This window comes from Gekko japonicus, unplaced genomic scaffold, assembly GCF_001447785.1.
Source record: "Gekko japonicus isolate JY-2015 unplaced genomic scaffold, Gekko_japonicus_V1.1 scaffold5143, whole genome shotgun sequence".
Classification (NCBI taxonomy): domain Eukaryota; kingdom Metazoa; phylum Chordata; class Lepidosauria; order Squamata; family Gekkonidae; genus Gekko; species Gekko japonicus.
The window spans coordinates 25,072-43,716 of record NW_015162629.1 but is presented as its reverse complement, the minus strand read 5'-3'; the positions used below and the strand labels follow the sequence as shown (position 1 = coordinate 43,716).

General features: G+C 47.6%; 1 protein-coding gene across 1 annotated transcript in view; it reads right to left on the bottom strand.

The window, feature by feature from the left end:
• LOC107106368 (phosphatase and actin regulator 3-like) overlaps window positions 1–18,645 on the bottom strand; it is a gene marked incomplete at its 3' end in the record, with an annotated part of 51,100 nt that overhangs the window by 15,118 nt on the left and 17,337 nt on the right. The window contains exon 3 of the mRNA XM_015406505.1: window positions 12,327–12,506. Coding sequence (XP_015261991.1) covers window positions 12,327–12,506 — 180 coding nt within the window. The remainder of the gene's footprint in view (window positions 1–12,326; window positions 12,507–18,645) is intronic.

Sequence of the window (18,645 nt, the reverse complement as noted above, 5' to 3'; positions counted from 1 at the left end):
AATATACCAGTTATAACATCACTCAGCTTTTCTTGATCCCTCTATATACCCTCCCTTTTTCCATTAAGCGAAATATCTCTCCTTTTTAGGAGAGGAAATAATACTTTTAAATTTTAAAAAAGCAAGGGATACAATTCTGGAGATGCTGAGGAGCAGCACTGACACAAACCCTTGTCTTGAGATGGCCATTAGACAAGAGATGTAAAAGCAGGTGTGATATTTGAACAAAAAGAAAATCAATGCAAAATTGCAATGAAAGATCATTAGAATAACACGAGAAGAAACAGCCCTGACCTGGATAGCCCAGGCTAGCCCAATCTCATCAGATCTCAGAAGCTAAGCAGGGTCAGCCCAGGTCAGTATTTGGATGGGAGACTACCAAGTAATACCAGGGTTGCTATGCAGAGGCAGGCAATGGCAAACCACCTTTGAATGTCCCTTGCCTTGAAAACCCCGTGGGGTCTCTGTAAGTCAGCTGCGATTTTACATCAGAAAAGAAGAAATAGTTGGCAGTTGCTGCATTTAAAGCTAGCAATTGTAACACAGTGTACAGTTTTGGTCAGCAGACCTCAAAGATGGTATTATAGCATTGGGAAAGGGGCAGGAAAGGGGAACAAAAATGATTACGGGGTTGGAACTCCTTCCCTATGAAAAAAAAAGATTAAAGCCGTTAGGGCTTTTTAGCTTGGAGAAATGACGATTGAGGAGTGACATGACAGGTTTACAGAATTATGCATGGGATAGAGAAGGGAGAGAAAGAAGTACTGTTCTCCCTTTCTCACAAGGCAAGAACTCACGGGCACTCCATGAAATTAATTAGCAGTAGGCTTAGAACAGATAAAAGGAAGGACTTCTTCACCCAAAGAGTCATTAACACCTGGAATTCAGTGCTGCAGAAAGTACAGACAGCTTCAAGGTGGGACTGGATAACAATATGGAGCAGAGGTCCATCAGTGGCTATTAGCCACAAGATATAGATGAGACACTCTGTCTGGGGCAGTGATGCGCTGTATTCATGGTGCTTGGGGGGCCCACAGTGGGAGGGCTTCTGGAGTTCTGGCCTGGCTGTGGAACCTCCTAATGGCACCTGGGTTTTGGTCACTGTGTGACACAGGGTGTTGGACTGGATGGGCCATTGGCCCGATCCAACATGGCTTCTCTTATGTTCTCATGTTAGAGATTGCCCAAGGAGTAGATACAACCCACTTAACAAAAGAAAGGATGTATAATGAAATGTTCCAGGCTGCACTCCTATGCACACTTAGTAGGGAGAAAGTTCCACTGAAATCATTGGACTTCAGAGTAGACACACCGAATAGGCCGCCCCCAAGAAAAATGCCATTGGTCAGTGCAATTTGCTGAAGATTTTCCACTTGAGAGCAAAGCCAGGGCAAGCCTGGTGCAAAAAAGGAAGCGTTTGGTCAAGCCGGGGTCTGAATTCTGCCTCTGATTACTGACAAGAGGCCTATCCACATACTACAAAATTTCAAAAGAGTTTAACAAGGACTTCCCCCCAGGGAACCATCCGAACTGCAGTCCAGTCTGGAGCTACAAAGAATTAAAATACATAAGCCGAGGCACGAAGCTGGCGAGTGCTCCCCTGCATGACTTTGCTCAGGACAAAGGGGCTCATTTGAAGCAGGCTGCTGGCTGTGCAAAGCACCGGGGGGTGGAAAGTGGCATCTAGTCACAGCCAACTTGTTCTCTTATGTTCTCATGTTAGAGATTGCCCAAGGAGTAGATACAACCCACTTAACAAAAGAAAGGATGTATAATGAAATGTTCCAGGCTGCACTCCTATGCACACTTAGTAGGGAGAAAGTTCCACTGAAATCATTGGACTTCAGAGTAGACACACCGAATAGGCCTCCCCCAAGAAAAAATGCCATTGGTCAGTGCAATTTGCTGAAGATTTTCCACTTGAGAGCAAAGCCGGGGCAAGCCTGGTGCAACAAAGAAAGCGTTTGGTCAAGCCGGGGTCTGAGATTCTGCCTCTGATCACTGACAAGAGGCCTATCCACATACTACAAAATTTCAAAAGAGGTTAACAAGGACTTCCCTCCAGGGAACCAGCCAAACTGCAGTCCTGTCTGGAGCTACAAAGAATTAAAGTACATAAGCTGAGGCACGAAGCTGGCGAGTGCTCCCCTGCATGACTTTGCTCAGGACAAAGTGGCTCATTTGAAGCGGGCTGCTGGCTGTGCAAAGCACCGGGGGGTGGAAAGTGGCGTCTAGTCACAGCCGACTTGTGGTGACCCCGTGGCATTTTCAAGGCAAGAGATGAACAGAGGTGGTCTGCCATTACCTGCCTCTATGAATCACCTGTGGCCTTCCTTGGTGATCTCCCATCCAAGTACTAACCACAGCTGACCATGCTTAGCTTCTGAGGTCCAATGGAGCTGGTGGGCAGTAGGTTCAGGACAGACAAAAGGGAATACTACTTTACATCGAGAGTAATTAAAATGTGCAATTCGCGGCCAGAAGTTGTAGTGATGGCCACAGGAATGAACAGCCTTTAAAGGGGATTAGATAGGTTAATGGAGGATAGGTCTATGAATGGCTACTAGCCATGGTGACTGAGGGGAACCTCCATATTCAGAGGCATCCCAGAACCAGGAGGCACACATCAGGGGAAGTCCTCGGCCTCTATGCCCTGTTGTTGGCCCTCCAGAGCAATTGGTTGGCCACTATGTGAGACAAGATGCTTGGCTAGATGGACCACTGGTCTGATCCAGCAGGGCTCTTCTTTTGTTCTTATGAAGGCCTCAGCCTCTATGCCCTGTTGTTGGCCCTCCAGAGGAACTGGTTGGCCACTGTGTGAGACAGGATGCTGGACAAGATGGACAGTGGTCTGATCCAGCAGGGCTCTTCTTATGTTCTGTTGAGATTGGGCCAGCCTGGGTCACCCAGCTGAGGTTACAAAGCAGCTATACATGCTTATTTAACATGCCAGAGATCTATAGGTCTGGGGGCTGTTGCACTGGCGTGCTAATCAAGTACCGCTTTCCACAGGCAGAGCCCAGTTCCCACGAGACACTGTGAGACAGCAAAGTTGCACAGGTGAGGATTTTTGCCAGCTGACATCATACTTAAACCAGGCCCAAGATGCAAATTCCCTGGGTTGGATCCAGTGGAGGATTTTCACGGACAAGGTCCCCCCCCCCGATTTCCCCCTCCCACTGCAGATCTCCAATGTCCTATTCATGCTCTTCCTGGGGAGTCACATCTTCCAGATGCAGCATTTTGGGAGGCTTCAGGGGGAGGCCAGAAACTTGCTCTCTATGCTCAGAAATCTCTACTGCCTGTGGAAATCTTCCATGGTGTTTCTTGGGAAAAGGCACAATAACTGTTCCAGTTTAACCTTTATGGGAAATATTCAGGGTCTGACTGAACTCTACCCAAAATGGAACTGAGCACTTTGTGTGGGCCCATTTATATATGGAACAGGCAAAGGAAGGTAGTAGAATCCATGGGGGGTTCCAACCGTTTTCACTGTATCACCTGGCAGGCTTCCTGTCATAGCGGGGATTGAACCTGGGGATTAATGCATACAAAACACGTGCAATAGCATCCAACCACATACTCTTCACGGCACTTGTGCACACGTGGTAGCAGACAGATTCAAGTTGCTCACTGGAACAAAATTTTGTATGTTGCTGTCAACACTCTGTTAGCCCAGCCGTTTTATATTGGGCTATTTCTGGACTATGTTATATTAAAACACCTTGATGGAGAGGGCTAATAAAGAGACTGTGTAATAAAAGGTCAAGTTGAGGGCGCCCAGAGAGGAAACAATGCCAGCTGAAGATGTTGATCTGCTGACCCGATATCGCTCCAGAGGTGCTCCCCTTGTCTCTCGCTTATCATGTGTATGCAAACACAGGTTTTACAGCAAACACAGGAAAACTCATTAAGTAGCCCAGACTCCCAGTCTCCATATGAGAGGCTTATCCAGAACTCAGCCCTCCGCCAGACGGCCAAGACTTTCTATTCCACATGGAGAATTTGGCCGATCACTGATGAATCAGCACCATTGTCCCAGGACTCACCTCTTCCCCCTCCCAGGTACCAACGGTCAAGGTAGCCAATAGAATTTGAAATTCACCCCGCTAGCCAATCCCAGACCACAGGGAAGGGCCACCAGGTGTAAGCTGCCTGAGCCCTCCCTCTTGCTCTGGGCAGCAGCTTTAAAACTTAGAGCACAGGACAACCTGAAACCCCCTTCTCCTACGCCCTCTGCCTGTCTGCTGTTACCCCTTACGCCCAGCTTTCTGTACCCAAACCCTTGCCTTGTTTTACGCTCTAGTCTACAGCTAGAGTGCTACACGTGTTCTCGGCCGGTCTGATTACACACACTTTCCCCATTTATATTTTCCTCCCCACCCTAATACCTCCCGCTGGAAGATTTAGGAGCTGCGCATCGCCTGAAGTAAATATCACCCACCAACGAAACCCTGCTAATGCGAATGTCCTATCCCAAATCCACCTCAGAGGGAGAATTTTATTTCTGTCTCTGTCTCTTCATTGGAAGCGTATTGGAGCAGCCCATCCTCTGTACACAATTGACCTGAACCCGATTATAATAAACTGTTCCAATTGTCTCTCCTAAAGAGCAATTCAGCTAACAACTCAGCTACACTTCAGATATGCAGAACTGTTCCAACCTCTGTGCAAGCAGTAGATCAGAACTTTTAACCTGATCCTCCCGAATGACTTTGTGGTGGTGACCAGGGTGAGGGAGGCATGATCACTGACATACCCCAGCCCTCTAAGTAATGTACTCTGTTTAGCTGGGATACATTAGAAGCCAGTGCCTGTCACCAGCAGGAGGGTTGCAGGATGAGATATGGGGGGGGGGAATGACACTAGCTGCAGTGCCATGCCATTTCTAGTAACAAAAAACAAAACCAGAAGTGGCATAGGTAGCTCTAATAATTGCTGGGAACTCCATCGTGAAACCATAAGAGTTTCTGGTGATTCCTAGAACTACCCTTTGCCACTTCTGTTGTTTTACCAGAAGTGACATGTTTGCTGCACATGACATGGCATATTTTTCTAATTTTCCTCCCAATGCAGTTTGTGTGAATGGGACCCCTATTAGAATGACACACAGATGCCGAGGGCTTGCTAAAACCAGTGAATTATTCCCTGTGCCTTTCATTTTGGCTGCAGTGATCCCGGAGACCAACAAATCCCACTGGACTGCAACATTCTTGTATAATCCAAGATTCGATTAACTCACATCATTTATTTTCTGTTGGTTTTGATCAATTCCCTAGAATGGTCCATAATATATGTTGAAGTGCTGGGGTGTTCTTATTAAGTGGGTCAACAATTTTTTTTAAAAAACCACTAGTTCTTCAAATTAAGACGGAAGGATGGCCAAAAGAGTAGAAGGAGGAGGAGAATAATTCTTGATTCCAGGTTTATTCCAGCGAATAGTGTGATAGGCTGAGAAGATCTGGCTTCTTATTGCAGCCGACTGATTAATCCTTGAACGTTTTCTGCCAATCGCCTTCTTTGGCCTCACCTCCAGCCCAGTAAAATGGGAACAATAATCCTACCTTTGGGGCTTTTGCTGAAATCTACAAAACAATAATTGTAGGCTACCATTATTATTATTATCATTATCATTATTATTACTTATTGATTGCCCTATCCCAACTTGTGCTGGGCTCTGGGCGATGTGCAGTATGGCATAAGCCTTAGGAAGAGTATACAAACTTTAGATATACTCAGGGCTCTTTCTGTAGCAGGAACTCCTTTGCATATTAGGCGACACACCCCTAATGTAACCAGTCCTCCAAGAGTTTACAGTAGCCCCTGTAAGAAGAGCTCTGTAAGCTCCCGGAGGATTGGCTGCATTAGGGGCGTGTCGCCTAATATGCAGAGGAATTCCTGCTACAAAAAGAGCCCTGCCGGTAGAATGACATAGAGTCCACCTTCCAAAGGAACTATTTTCTCTGGGTGAACTGATTTTTAAATCGTTGTTATAAATTGTTGTTCTTAACTGTTTTTACACTGTTTATTAATGTATTAATACATTAATGTTTATTAATGTACTTATATTATGAAGCTGAATGGCTTTGTGATCCGCTCTGAGCCCACTTGTGGGGAGTGCCCTGAGTTAAAAAACAAACAAACAAATAAATAATCTCTGTCACCTAGAGATCAGTAGTAACCCAAGTGAGATCTCCAGCTACTACCTGGAGATTTTACAAACAAATAAGCAGACTAATCACACTTGAGACTACTGTCTTCTTATACAGTTCTACTTACAACCAAAATTAATACACATAACAAATAGTTTTCCAGGGCTCTTTTTGTAGCAGGAACTCCTTTGCATATTAGGTGACATAGCCCTAATGTAACCAGTCCTCCAAGAGCTTACAGTAGCCCCTGTAAGAAGAGCTCTGTAAGCTCTTGAAGGATAGGCTACATTAGGGGTGTGTCGCCTAATATGCAAAGGAGTTCCTGCTACAAAAAGAGCCCTGGCAGATTCAAGACGGCGTCACTAACAATGACACAATTGAACATCTGGGATTCTGGACCCTTTGGTCACTTCCTAGGTTTTTTGGAGGGGGGAGATGGGCTGGGTGACAGCCATGTTGGAAAACCATCGCTGTCCCGAGCCAAAAGCCTGGCAGAACGTCTCTGCTTTACAGGCCCTGCGGTACTGCATAAGGTCCCGCAGGGCTCTGACAGTATGCTTAAAAGGGCACAATCCCACACATTCACAGTGCAGCTGAATGCAGAGTTACCCCAGTCGAAGTCAACTGAGTTACATGGACTTTGACTGGAGTGGCTTTGCATAGGATTGTTCAGTAAATCTCAGTGGAAGTGGTGGAATGAGGTTTAGTCATGAACACCCGTGAACACTTGAAGCTCCCTTGCACTGAATCAGACCATCGGTCCATCGAGGTCAGTATTGTCTACTCAGACTGGCAGCAGCTATCCAGGATCTCAGAGTCGTTCACCTCACCTCCTGCCTGGTCCTTTAATTTGGATATGAAAGGGATTGAACCTGGGACCTTCTGCATGCAAAGCAGATACTCTTCCACTGAGCCACGGCCCCTCCCCATGACTAACAGACCCCTTGGCTCTGAATGAGGATGCAGTCACCACTAACTGGCTCTGCATCTTTAGGAATCTGTAGAATGGAGCACGGTAAAAAGAAATCAAAGCCAAACAGAGAATTAAAGTTCAGACAGCAGAGGGCAGCAAAAGGAAGAGAGACACAAATCCAAGGGAATATTCCTTGCATGCAAGATAGTAATTTTTACAGGGCTTTTTTTTGTAGCAGGAACTCCTTTGTATATTAGGCGACACACCCCTAATGTAGCCAATCCTCCAAGAGTGTACAGAGCTCTTCTTACATGGGCTACTGTAAGCTCTTGGAGGATTGGCTATATTAGGGGTGTGTCACCTAATATGCAAAGGAGTTCCTGCTACAAAAAGAGCACTGCGTTCTTGTTTCGCTGCCCTCTTCTTCGTCCAAATCCTTACAAAGAGGATATTCTTCCATATGTCTCTAAATGGTTGTAAATGCTAAGAACATAAGAAGAGCCCTGCTGGATCAGACCAGTGGTCCATCTAGTCCAGCATCCTGTCTCACACAGTGGCCAACCAGTTCCTCTGGAGGGCCAACAATGGCACAGAGGCCTTCCCCTGATGTTGCCTCCTGGCTCTGGGATTCAGAGGATTAGTGCTTCTGGATATGGAGGTTCCCCTTAGTCACCAGGGTTAGTAGCCACTATCTAATCCACTTTTAAAGCTGTTGATTCCTGTGGCCATCACTACATTCTCTGGCAGCGAATTCCACATTTCAATCACTCTCTGTGTAAAATAGTATTTCCTTTTGTCAACCTTGAACCTACTGCCCATTGGCTTTATCGGATGCCCTCAAGTTCTGGTATTTGGGGAGAGGGAGAAAAATTTGTTGTTATGAACTCTCTCCACCCCATGCACGTTACCCGGAAAGCAAAACAGTGTATTTTTTATCACACCACATTTCGGTGGTAAACACACAGCGCAGCTGAGGCTATTTTTTTCCCTTCTGCGTTAATAAATATTTGATGTTTAATCATAATGTGTCCACATTGGGGGCAATGTGCTGTGAAATATAGGCATCTCTTATGAAGGGAATGTGCTGCTGCTTTGGATGAGAAAAAACAGAAGGCTCTCCCCATCAATATTTGATAGCCCTTGCTAGAGACAGCCAATTCATTGCCCTTGCACCCGTGAAGCTATTAGCTGGTTACACTGTTGCGGTGGTGATTGGTTTACCACATACTCTTCATGGCATCAGTCTTGAGAGCTCTGCTGCCAAACTTATTCACCTAATTGATCATTATCGTATGGCAGTGGGTGTACCATAGCCAGGAGATCCGAGGGTTGTCTGGCAGCCTAAAACTCTACCTCTTTTTGTGGTGAGCTAGCGCCCCGGTCACACGAGAGGTTTTGGGCCAGGAGAGGGACGGATCAGGGGCACAGCAATTGGGCGCGATCCCACAGCAACATCTGGGAAGCATGGTGCGCCTGTTCCCGATCCGGCCCCAAACTGTGCATGCTCAGACATGCGCAGTTCGGCAGCCTCCCCCTCCCAACTGTCGCTTCCTCCCCGGCATCTGATCGTGCTGGGGAGCAACGGCGCCGCAGCTCAGGGGATCCGTGGGATCCCGCCGCAGCGTCCCTATTTTGGTGCGGCTTTTAAAAGCCGCACTTTGCCCATTTTTCCCCCTGCTGTGTGGCAGGGACCTAGGTTGATTTTTTGGGCCGAGGGAACTGTGACTAGCCCAAGGTCACCCAGCTGGCTTCAAGTGGAGAAGTGGGGAATCGAACCTGGTTCTCCAGATTAGACTCTGCCGCTCTCAAGCACTATGCCAAACTGGCTCTCTGCTTATTCACCCATTTGATAGGTTTTTTTTGTCTAGCTTTTTGAACACATGAAGCTGTTTTACACTGAATCAGATCCTTGGTCCTTTATCTGCTCAGGCTGGTAATGGCTCTCCAGGGCAGGGCTGCAAACTCTGGGTTGTAAAGTACCTGGAGATTGTGGGGGGCGGAGCTTGGGGAGGTCATGGCTTGGGGAGGGGAGGGACCTCAGGAAATACATCCTCCAAAGCAGCCATTTTCTCCAGGGGAACTGATCTCAGTCGTCTGGAGACCAGTTGTAATTCCAGGACATCTCCAGGCCCCACCTGGAGGTTGGCAAGCCTACTCCGGGGTGGGTCTCAGGCAGAGGTCCTTCACATCACCTACTGCCAGATTGCTTAATTGGGGATTAAACCTGGGACCTTCTGCATGTCGAGCAGATGCGCGACCACTGAGCTACAGCCCCTTCTTAAATCCCAGCATTGGTTTCTAATATCCCATCCCATATCCTGCCCAAGCTCTTTGTCTTTATTTACAAAGTCCTTCATGGCCTTCTCTCTCTCTCTCTCTCTCTCTCTCTCTCTCTCTCTCTCTCTCTCTCTCTCGTTCCATTTCTTGATGGATTCGGTCTTCCAGTTCAATGGCCTGAAGGTTTCTTGCTTCCTTCAGTGATTCTGCCTCTTCTCCCTTTCTGCTCCTCATGACTGGAAATTTCTCCCAGAAAACCTAGACGGTCACCTCACTCTTTTGCTTCAAACCCCTCTCCAAAAAAAAAAAAGCACTGAGCCGAAAACGACATTATCACAAAAATTATGACAAATGCCTCCCCGCGATTTTGCCAGTTTTCCAGGGTTGGCCCGTGAACAGAGGTCAAAGGGTGAAGGCGATGCTTCCAGTCCTCACTCTAAATTGACTTTGTGATTCCTGGTTGGCTACCCTGTGTACCAATTCCATGTGCGTTAGACAGTCTCTGTGTGAAAAATGTGCTTCCTCCTGCTCTAGCACTGGGGTCTGTGCAAGATCAATGGTTTTCAATCAGCCCTTGTTCCTATGGAAGTATTCGAGCAAGAGGAAGCGTGCTCTACCACAAAGGGTATTGTGAATGGAACTTGTTCACGGGATCCAAGCTACTGTGATCACTGATTGGCTAGGAATCCTTCACCAAGAGGAACATGACAGAGTTCATTGGGCAGCAAAAGCTGCTGGATGAACACTACAGAGGTGAGGGAACGGAGGACTCTTTGGGACCATTCAAGCTCCCTCAGAAGCACCCTTTCATGCTGAAAACATTCCCTCATTGGCCTTTGCACGGCCCTCTTCTAATCCCGCCTCTTTTGCAAAGCCTTTGGTTTAACCTGGGGTCCCCAGTGTGGTGCCCGTGTCCACCATGGCCCCTGCTGACACTTTCTCTGGTGCCCGTCAAGTGTTTTTAGGACATGGGTGGGGCCCCGTAGGGCTTTTGCTCAGCAAGGCTTCTGATTGGCTCTTGGAGATTTGATTGGCTGTGCAGATTTTTTAAAAAAAACAAAACAAAAACATTGCTTTGGCAGCAGCTGCTACCACAGCCCAAGGATCAGCAGGGTGTGACTGAAGTTAAGCCGTGGCAGCCATTTTGTTGCTCCGCTCACCATGCCATGCTAGAATTCCAAATGCAGGGTCTAAAAGTGGGGGACCCCAGGTTTAACCTATTAATTCTCATTCCCAATTAAACACACACACACATACACGTACCCAGGGCTCTTTTTGTAGAAAAAGCCCAGCAGGAACTCATTAGCATAATAGGCCACACCCAACACCAGAAACTCATTAGCCTATTGGGCCACACCCCTGCCAGCACAGCTCATTAGCACATTAGGCCGCACCCACATGTTCGCAGAAGTGTGGTTATCCAGCCACACCCACCTTTTGCTTGTTATTCTGTTTACCTTGTTTGTTGTCAAAACTCAGGGCCTTTTTTTGTAGCAGGAACTCCTTTGCATGTTAGGCCGCACACCTCTAATGAAGCCAATCCTAATGGGCTTCTGCTGTTGGGCATGGCCTATTATGCTAATGAGTTCCTGCTGGGCGTGGCCAACTTGGGAGCCAGCCGGAACTCCGTTCCTGTGCGTTCCTGCCCAAAAGTAGCCCTGCACGTACCTATTCTTCCCCGGTCTCTCTTGCCCACGTTGTCCTCTCTTCCATCTATTATCTGCCCTGCTGTTGAAATGTAGACTCACAAATCCAATCAGGCTGAATGGAGATGTAGTCACAATTAACTTACTTTGCATCATCAAAAGGGATCTGCCTTTTTAAAATCTGGTTTTGTAAAGTGCTCGGTACAATGCTGGGGCTTAGCGGATTGGCCCACCTGTTTATTATTCCCCATGGTAGAATCTTGCATTCCTCCAAGGAGTGCCAGGCTTCTTCTATGAGTCTCCCAAAATTTTGTCTAAAGAACAACCTAGTGTGGTAAGTCAGCCTGTCAGCCAGACAGTGACAGCCACAGGGTTATCCAGCAGTGTTCCCTCTAAGCTGAGTTTGTGTGAGCTAGCAAGCTAATTTGTGCAGTTGCCAAATGGCTCGCTCACAACTTTAATGCCAGAAGCTCACAAAGTGGAATTTTAGCTCACAAGACTCCACAGCTTAGAGGGTTAGGGTTAGAGGGAGGTCTTTCACATCACTGAATGCCAGATCCTTTCCACTGAAGACACTGGGGATTGGACCTTCTGCCTGCCAAGCAGGTGCTCTGCCACTGAGCCACAACCCTGTTCCTCCCTCCTGCTGGTGGCCCTAACCCTAGTATTAAAAAGGTAAAGGTTCCCTTGCTCGAAAGCCAGTCGAGTCCAACTCTAGGGTTGCGGTGCTCATCTCCGTTTCAAAGCCGAAGAGCCAGCGCTGTCCGAAGACGTTTCCGTGGTCATGTGACCGGCATGACTAAACGCCCAGGCGCACAGAACGCTGTTACCTTCCCACTGAAGTGGTACCTATTTATCTACTTGCAATTTCTTGCTTTCGAACTGCTAGGTTGGCAGGAGCTGGAACTAGAGACGGGAGCTCACTCCGTCATGCGGCAACCCGGGTCTCGAACTGCTGAACTACTGACCTTCCTCAGCCTGCAGTTCAGCGTCTTAACCACTTGAGCCACCGCAGCTCCTAGGGTGTATCTTGTAAACACCCTAGTATTAGAGATTCATAAAGGGGCACAATGGAACATCTGGTCCAACCCAAGTCAAATATCCCCTGTAGCAAAGTCCACTTGCAAAATGTGTTTCCTTCACCCGCTTCCATATTGTTCCCATGCAACCTCGGCAATATGGTCGGGAGTTTCTGGTCCAGTAGACACACGGCTCACTTGCAACCAGCCAGGGGAGAACTGGGGGTGGGTGGGGGTAGCCCAACTGTCTGCAGCACCACGTGGACTCAACTGCACCTCCAGGGGATGAAAAGGCCCCAAACCGTTCCACATCCAATACCTGGATCTTCTCTCAGCTCTTCCAAATGCAGCTCCTCGCCAAAAGAGGTGGCATTGGTTGTGGCTGATCTACGCTCCCGCTGCGTCTCTTCTGTGGTAAGTGCCTGGCATGAGGGGGATGAAGGGTCACTCAGCATTGCTCTGGTGGCACCGTCAGCAGTGCATGCTTTGACTTCAGAATCTAGGACACCACGACATTCTAGCATTAGTCAAACCGTCAACGAGTAACTGAAGCCCACCTCCCTTAGTTCCGCGCTGAGTCAGATACAGAAGAGGAAAAAGAGATTGGGTTTATACCCCGCCCTTCACTACCCGAAGGAGGCTTACAATCTCCTTCCCCTCCCCACAAAACACACCCTGTGAGGTAGGTGGGGCTGAGAGAGCTCGGAGAGAACTGCTCTTGAGAGAACAGCTCTGAAGGAACTTGAAACGGACCCAAGGTCACACCAGCAGCTGCACGTGGAGGAGTGGGGACGCAAACCTGGTTCTCCCAGATTAGAGTCCACACTCCTAACCACTACACCAAACTGGCTCTCATTCCAAACTGGCTACAGTACCCTCATCCTATATAATGTGCCTCGCCACAGCTGGGCTCTTCTGAATAACCGCACTGGAAGCAGTCCCGTGATCTGCAGTGGCACAACCGATTGACAAGGCAGTGCTAAATAATGATGGAGGGGGTCTGAGAGGGGACAAAGATCGGGGGAAGGCTTAGGGTTGCCAGTCTCTAGGTGGGGGCTCAGAGATCTCCCAGGCTTATAACTGATCTCCACACTACATCAACCACTTTATTTATTTATTTATCTATCTAAAACATTTATTCCAGTTCTCCTGGAGCAAATGGCAGCTTTGGAAGGTGGACTGGATGGCATCATGCCCTACTGAGGTCCCCCCCCCGCACTCTGCCCTAAACCCCACTCTCCCAGACTCCACCCTCAAATCTCCAGGTATTTCTGAACCTGGAGCTGGGGTCCCTAGGAAAGTGGACTGCATATAAATCTCCTAAGAGGGTTTTTGACATTATCCCATACTACTGAGATCAAGTAACGGCCCAGGATTATGCTATGCAAATAAAGAAGTTGGGACTACACTGGTGGAAGCAGATCAAGATGGGTAGCCGTGTTAGTCTGTCTGCAGCAATAGAAAAGAGCAAGAGTCCAGCAGCCCCTTAAAGACTAACAGAATTTGTGGCAGGGCGTGAGCTTTTGTGAGTCACTGCCAATGCTCCTTCTAAGCTGCGGAGTCTCGTGAGCAAAAATCCTACTCTGTGAGCTCCTGGCATTAAAGTTGTGAGTGAACGCTTTGGCTGCTGCATAAATTAGTTTGCTCTGGAGCAATCCTTCCTGAGCTGAGATGACAATGTGTGAGCCGGAGGCTCAAAAACTGTGAGCTAGCTCACACTAACTCAGCTTAGAGGGAACACTGGTCACTGCTCATCTGAAGAAGCGAGCAGTGACTCACAAAAGCCCATACCCTGCCACATATCTTGTTAGTCTTTAAGGTGCTACTGCTGGACTCTTGCTCTTTTCTACTGAGAGAAGCAGAGTTCCTTCTCAATGCTTGGGGTTACCAGGGGACAGGGGGAGGTTTAGCCTCCATTCCAAATGGTGCTTTCAAGTGCATCACTCCCCCCCCCCACCATAAAAAGTAAATAGTTGTTATTCGTTCCTAGGAGGAAAACCAAAGCATTGCACTTAGGGAAGTCATTGTGATGGAGGTGGGAGGGAAAGCAGCATGGTACAGCCCGATCTTGTCAGATCTTGGAAGCTAAGCAGGGTCAGTCCTTGGAAGACTCTGCAGAGGAAGGCAAACCAGTTTGGTGTAGTGGTTAGGAGTGCAGACTCTGATCTGGGAGAACTGGGTTCAATTCTCCACTCCTCCACATGCAGCTGCTGGTGTGACCTTGGGTCAGTCACAAGTTCTCTCAGAGCTGATCCCTCAAGGGCAGTTCTCAGAAGAGCTCTCTCAGCCCCACCTACCTCACAGGGCATCTGTTGTGGGGAAGGGAAGGGAAAGGAGATTGTAAGCCGCTCTGAGACTCCTTTGGGTAGTAGGGTATAAATCCAATCTCTCTCTCTCTGTGTCTGTCTCTCTCTGTCTCTGTCCCTCTCTCTCTCTCTCTCTCTCTCTTACACACACACACACACACACACACACACACACACACACTTTTCAGCTTCTCAGTGCATTGAAAGCTCCTTGCTTGAGTTGTCATAAGTTGGCTGTGACTTAATGGCACTTTACATCGTGGCGAAGGCAAAATCTGCCCCTGCCCCTGGCACCAGGTGGCTCAACCCTCACTGACAGGGAATTGTCTGGAGGAGGGGTACAATCATCCTTTGTGCATTGGACTCACAGAGTTGCAGTGTGTCTCACAGGGATCCTTGTAATGAACAAGCCTCTCTATACATGCTCCCAGATATCACAACATGTTGACGGGCATTGTGCTGGGTTTTTTTAAAAAATAATTGAGATAATTCCCTTATCTCAGGCATAAAAAGTGCCTGGCTGAATATCTTGCTTGCAAATTTTAATGAGGTGCCACGCAAGGGGCTGATTGCTTCCCCTTACTTTCTCACAGCAGGGAGAACGGAGATAGACGCATCAGGGGAAAGGAGTCCCCCTCTCTCCATTCCATCCTCTGATAAAGGATGATGGGATATTTTTCATTATAGAAAATTTACATCATCAGGCCGTGGAGGTGAATGAGATCTGCTTAGGTTCGGATGCTTTCCCTTTATAGCCTATGTCGAGCTTGCTACTGCTGTAATAAAACTGACCCACGTAATTAGGCTAACCTCCAAGGAAAAGCTGTTGCTTTTTAATGAGCTAACGTTATTCATATAATTACAGCATGTTGAATGTTATTCGGCATATTAATGCTCATACAATCACCGGTGTATTGATCTTTGTGAGTGACTAAGTGGTTTGCTAATAGCACGGTGTAATCAGCACCATGGACAGCTCCCCAATACTGCCAATGCAGGTTCTGCTCAAGATAGAACTTGGCGAGAGAAGCTCCATATACTCCACCATTTGTGTATGGTCGAACACCGTTATCACAGAACAGGTTTTCTTTCTCAGGATGCAATAACAGGCAGCAGTGATAGGCCATGCATTCTTATTTATAAAATCAATAGACACGATGACACATAAACGGTCCATTAACTCCTACATATCTTGTAAACACGTTTAGAAATACGAAGCCATAAAAAACTGTGAGGATTTGTAATATGTCAGTGGCCACTGTTGTGAAGTTCAAGCTACTGGAACTTTTCTTGTGTATCAATTTTTTTTTTTTTTTTGCAAACAGTGACATAAAAATGTGTTTGGAAAGAGAATGCACCCTGAAACCATGATCAAGAGCCTACAGGAATCTCATGTTCTACCTACAGATCTGTTCAATACTGAGATCCTGTGTATGATATACATATATGGATTTCTTACAAAAAGAGTCTTCAACATTGTGCTGGCCAGGAATTACAAATGAGGTTGTTGTGTTGACCCTAGCGACTGACTGCACACGGACCCAAAGAGTTCAGATAACACAACCTATTGCTCCATTGCAAACCATTTGGGGATGGCCAGCTCTCCATTATTATCCTCCTCTCCCAATGATCCTTGCTTTCTACACAGTGGGACAGGGGCCTGTCTCACCTCTGAAAAATGATAACAGTAAAGGTTTCCCTTGCTCGAAAGCCAGTCGAATCCAACTCTAGAGGGAGGTGCTCATCTCTGTTTCCAAACTGAAGAGCCAGCGCTGTCCGAAGACATTTCCATGGTCATATGATTGGCATGACTAAATCCCAAGGCACACAGAACACTGATACCTTCCCACCAAAGCAGTACCTATTTATCTAGTTGCAATTTCTTGCTTTCAAACTGCTAGGTTGGAAGGAGCTGGGACCAGAGACGGAAGCTCACTCCATCACATGGCACTAGGCTCTCGAACTGCTGAATTACAGACCTTCCAGTCTGCAGCTCAGCGTCTTAACCTCTGAGCCACCGCAGCCTCACCCCAAACATGATAGCCTAGTACTATCATCCAGGCCAAAGCAATTACCAGGAACATTGGTGAAACACCTGGCAGGATCTCTGGCTAGAGGACTCACATTCCTCCTTCTCAGACAACCTTTAATCAGGAGCTGGTGACAAAAACCACCTTCCCCTTGTCATCACTTCAGTGACAAGTTTCTGGAGAGGGGTGATTTAAAGGGACTTGAGCATCTGGATCTAACTTGCCAGCCTCCCGTCTTCTCTGCAAGGCCCTGCTGCAGAGACATGTTTCCTGATGCTTTGCAATTTTAAGGACATGGGGGAAACCGGGCCTGCCTGCTGCAGAGCTCCCGATGCAACACTTTTATAGGCTGAGCCCACCCACTCTGCCTCGTCATCACGTTGGGGGGGGGGGAAGTTACAGTTCTTAAAATAGCCTTTGCAGCAGCGCCGTTGCTATGATACGGTGGAAGGAGAGCGCGCCGCCTACGTTTCCACTCATTGTTGAAGCCAGCCCGTACATAATCAGGGGCATATTAATAGCCACCCGCATTCTTCAGTGGGCACATCTCTTTTTTTCATGCTGCGCCGTAAAAATCTGGTCACTTGGGCAAAGCCACGGCTTTTGTATATCAAGCTGCAAACAAAGGGCAGCTCCACCGAGGTTTCCAAACCACTCCACCGAGTGTTTCCAGGTAGCCCTCCTGGATAAGGGCTCCCCCGGTTTATATAGGCAGAAAATGGTCAAGTCACGTAGAATCGAGAGAGGTGTGAAGGGGTGGGAGAAGAGTGGTGTGGAGACGAAAATAAGGCATGGGGGGGAGGTGCCTTCTAGCAAGGAGAGATGAGTGGAGGTAACTTGGTCAAGAAGACAAAACAGGCTTCACAAAGCTGAGCAGAAGAGAAGAAGAGGAGGAGGAGGAGGAAATTGGATTTATACCCTGCCCTTCACTTGGAGTCTTAGAGCAGTTTACAAACTCCTTTCCCTTCCCCCTCCTCACAACAGACACCCTGTAAGGTAGGTGGGGCTGAGAGAGCTCTGACAGAAACTGCTCTTTTCAAGAACAGCTCTGACAGAACTATGGCTTGCCCAAGGTCATCCAGCAGCTATGAGTGGAGGAGTGGGGAATCAAACCTGGATTAGAGTCCACACTCCTAACCACTACACCAAACTGGCTCTCACAAAACTGTGCTACTAGTGGAAGGCCACCATTTGTGTGTTAGAAGAAGAAGAAAAAGAAGAGGAGGAGGAGGAGAGGAAGAAGAAGAAGAGGAGGAGGAGGAGGAGGAGGAGATTGGATTTATACCCCACTCTTTACTACCTGAAGGAGAGTGGCTTACAATCTCCTTTCCCTTCTCCTCCCCACAACAGACACCCTGTGAGCAATGTTCCCTCTAAGACGCGCAGTCTTGTGAGCAAAAATTCTACTTTGTGAGCTACTGGCATTAAAGTTGTGAGCGAGCGATTGGGCTACTGCATAAATCAGTTTGCTCTGGAGCCATCCTTCCTGAGCCAAGACAAAAATGTGTGAGCTGGAGGCTAAAAACTGTGAGCTAGCTCACACTAACTCAGCTTAGAGGGAACACTGGTTGGGGCTCCCTCTCCCGACCTTCGATGGGGTGCTCGTGAGAGAACAGCTCTGAGAGAACTTGTGACTGACCCAAGGTCATGCCAGGAGCTGCATGTGGAGGAGTGGGGACTCAAACCCGGTTCTCCCGGATTAGAGTCCGCGATCCTAACCACTACACCCAACTGGCTCTCCAGAGGAGATTCAATGCAGAGGAGATTAAAAGGTGCTGGCTTCAAGTTACAGCTAGTCTTTCTCCGAGGTAATAAACTGGTTTTACTCCATAGGAAAAAACCTGAGTCCAACAAATGTCTCTAATATCTCTCTATCTCTTTTTCGAAGATAGCACAGCAATAACCTCATAGTCAATAACCTCATAGTCATGGTATTAACTCCGGAGATAAATTTCAGGAGTTTCATGCAGTGAGTCACTTGAGGCCAAACTGAACAGTTTTATCTCATGGTGCATTCTCATACACACACAGTGCCATCCCATGTGACCTACTCAGACTTCTACTCATGAATATTCAATAGGCCTTACTCATAGAATCATAGATTTGGAAGGAACCTCCAGGGTCATCTAGTCCAACTCCCTGCACAATGCAGGAAATTCACAAATCCCCCCCCCACACACACACCCAATGACCGCTGTTCCATGCCCAGATGATGACATAAAAAACCTCTAGGATACTCAGCCAAACTGGCCTGGAGAAAAATGGCTTCCTGACCCCAAAGTGGTGATCAGCATTTCCCTGG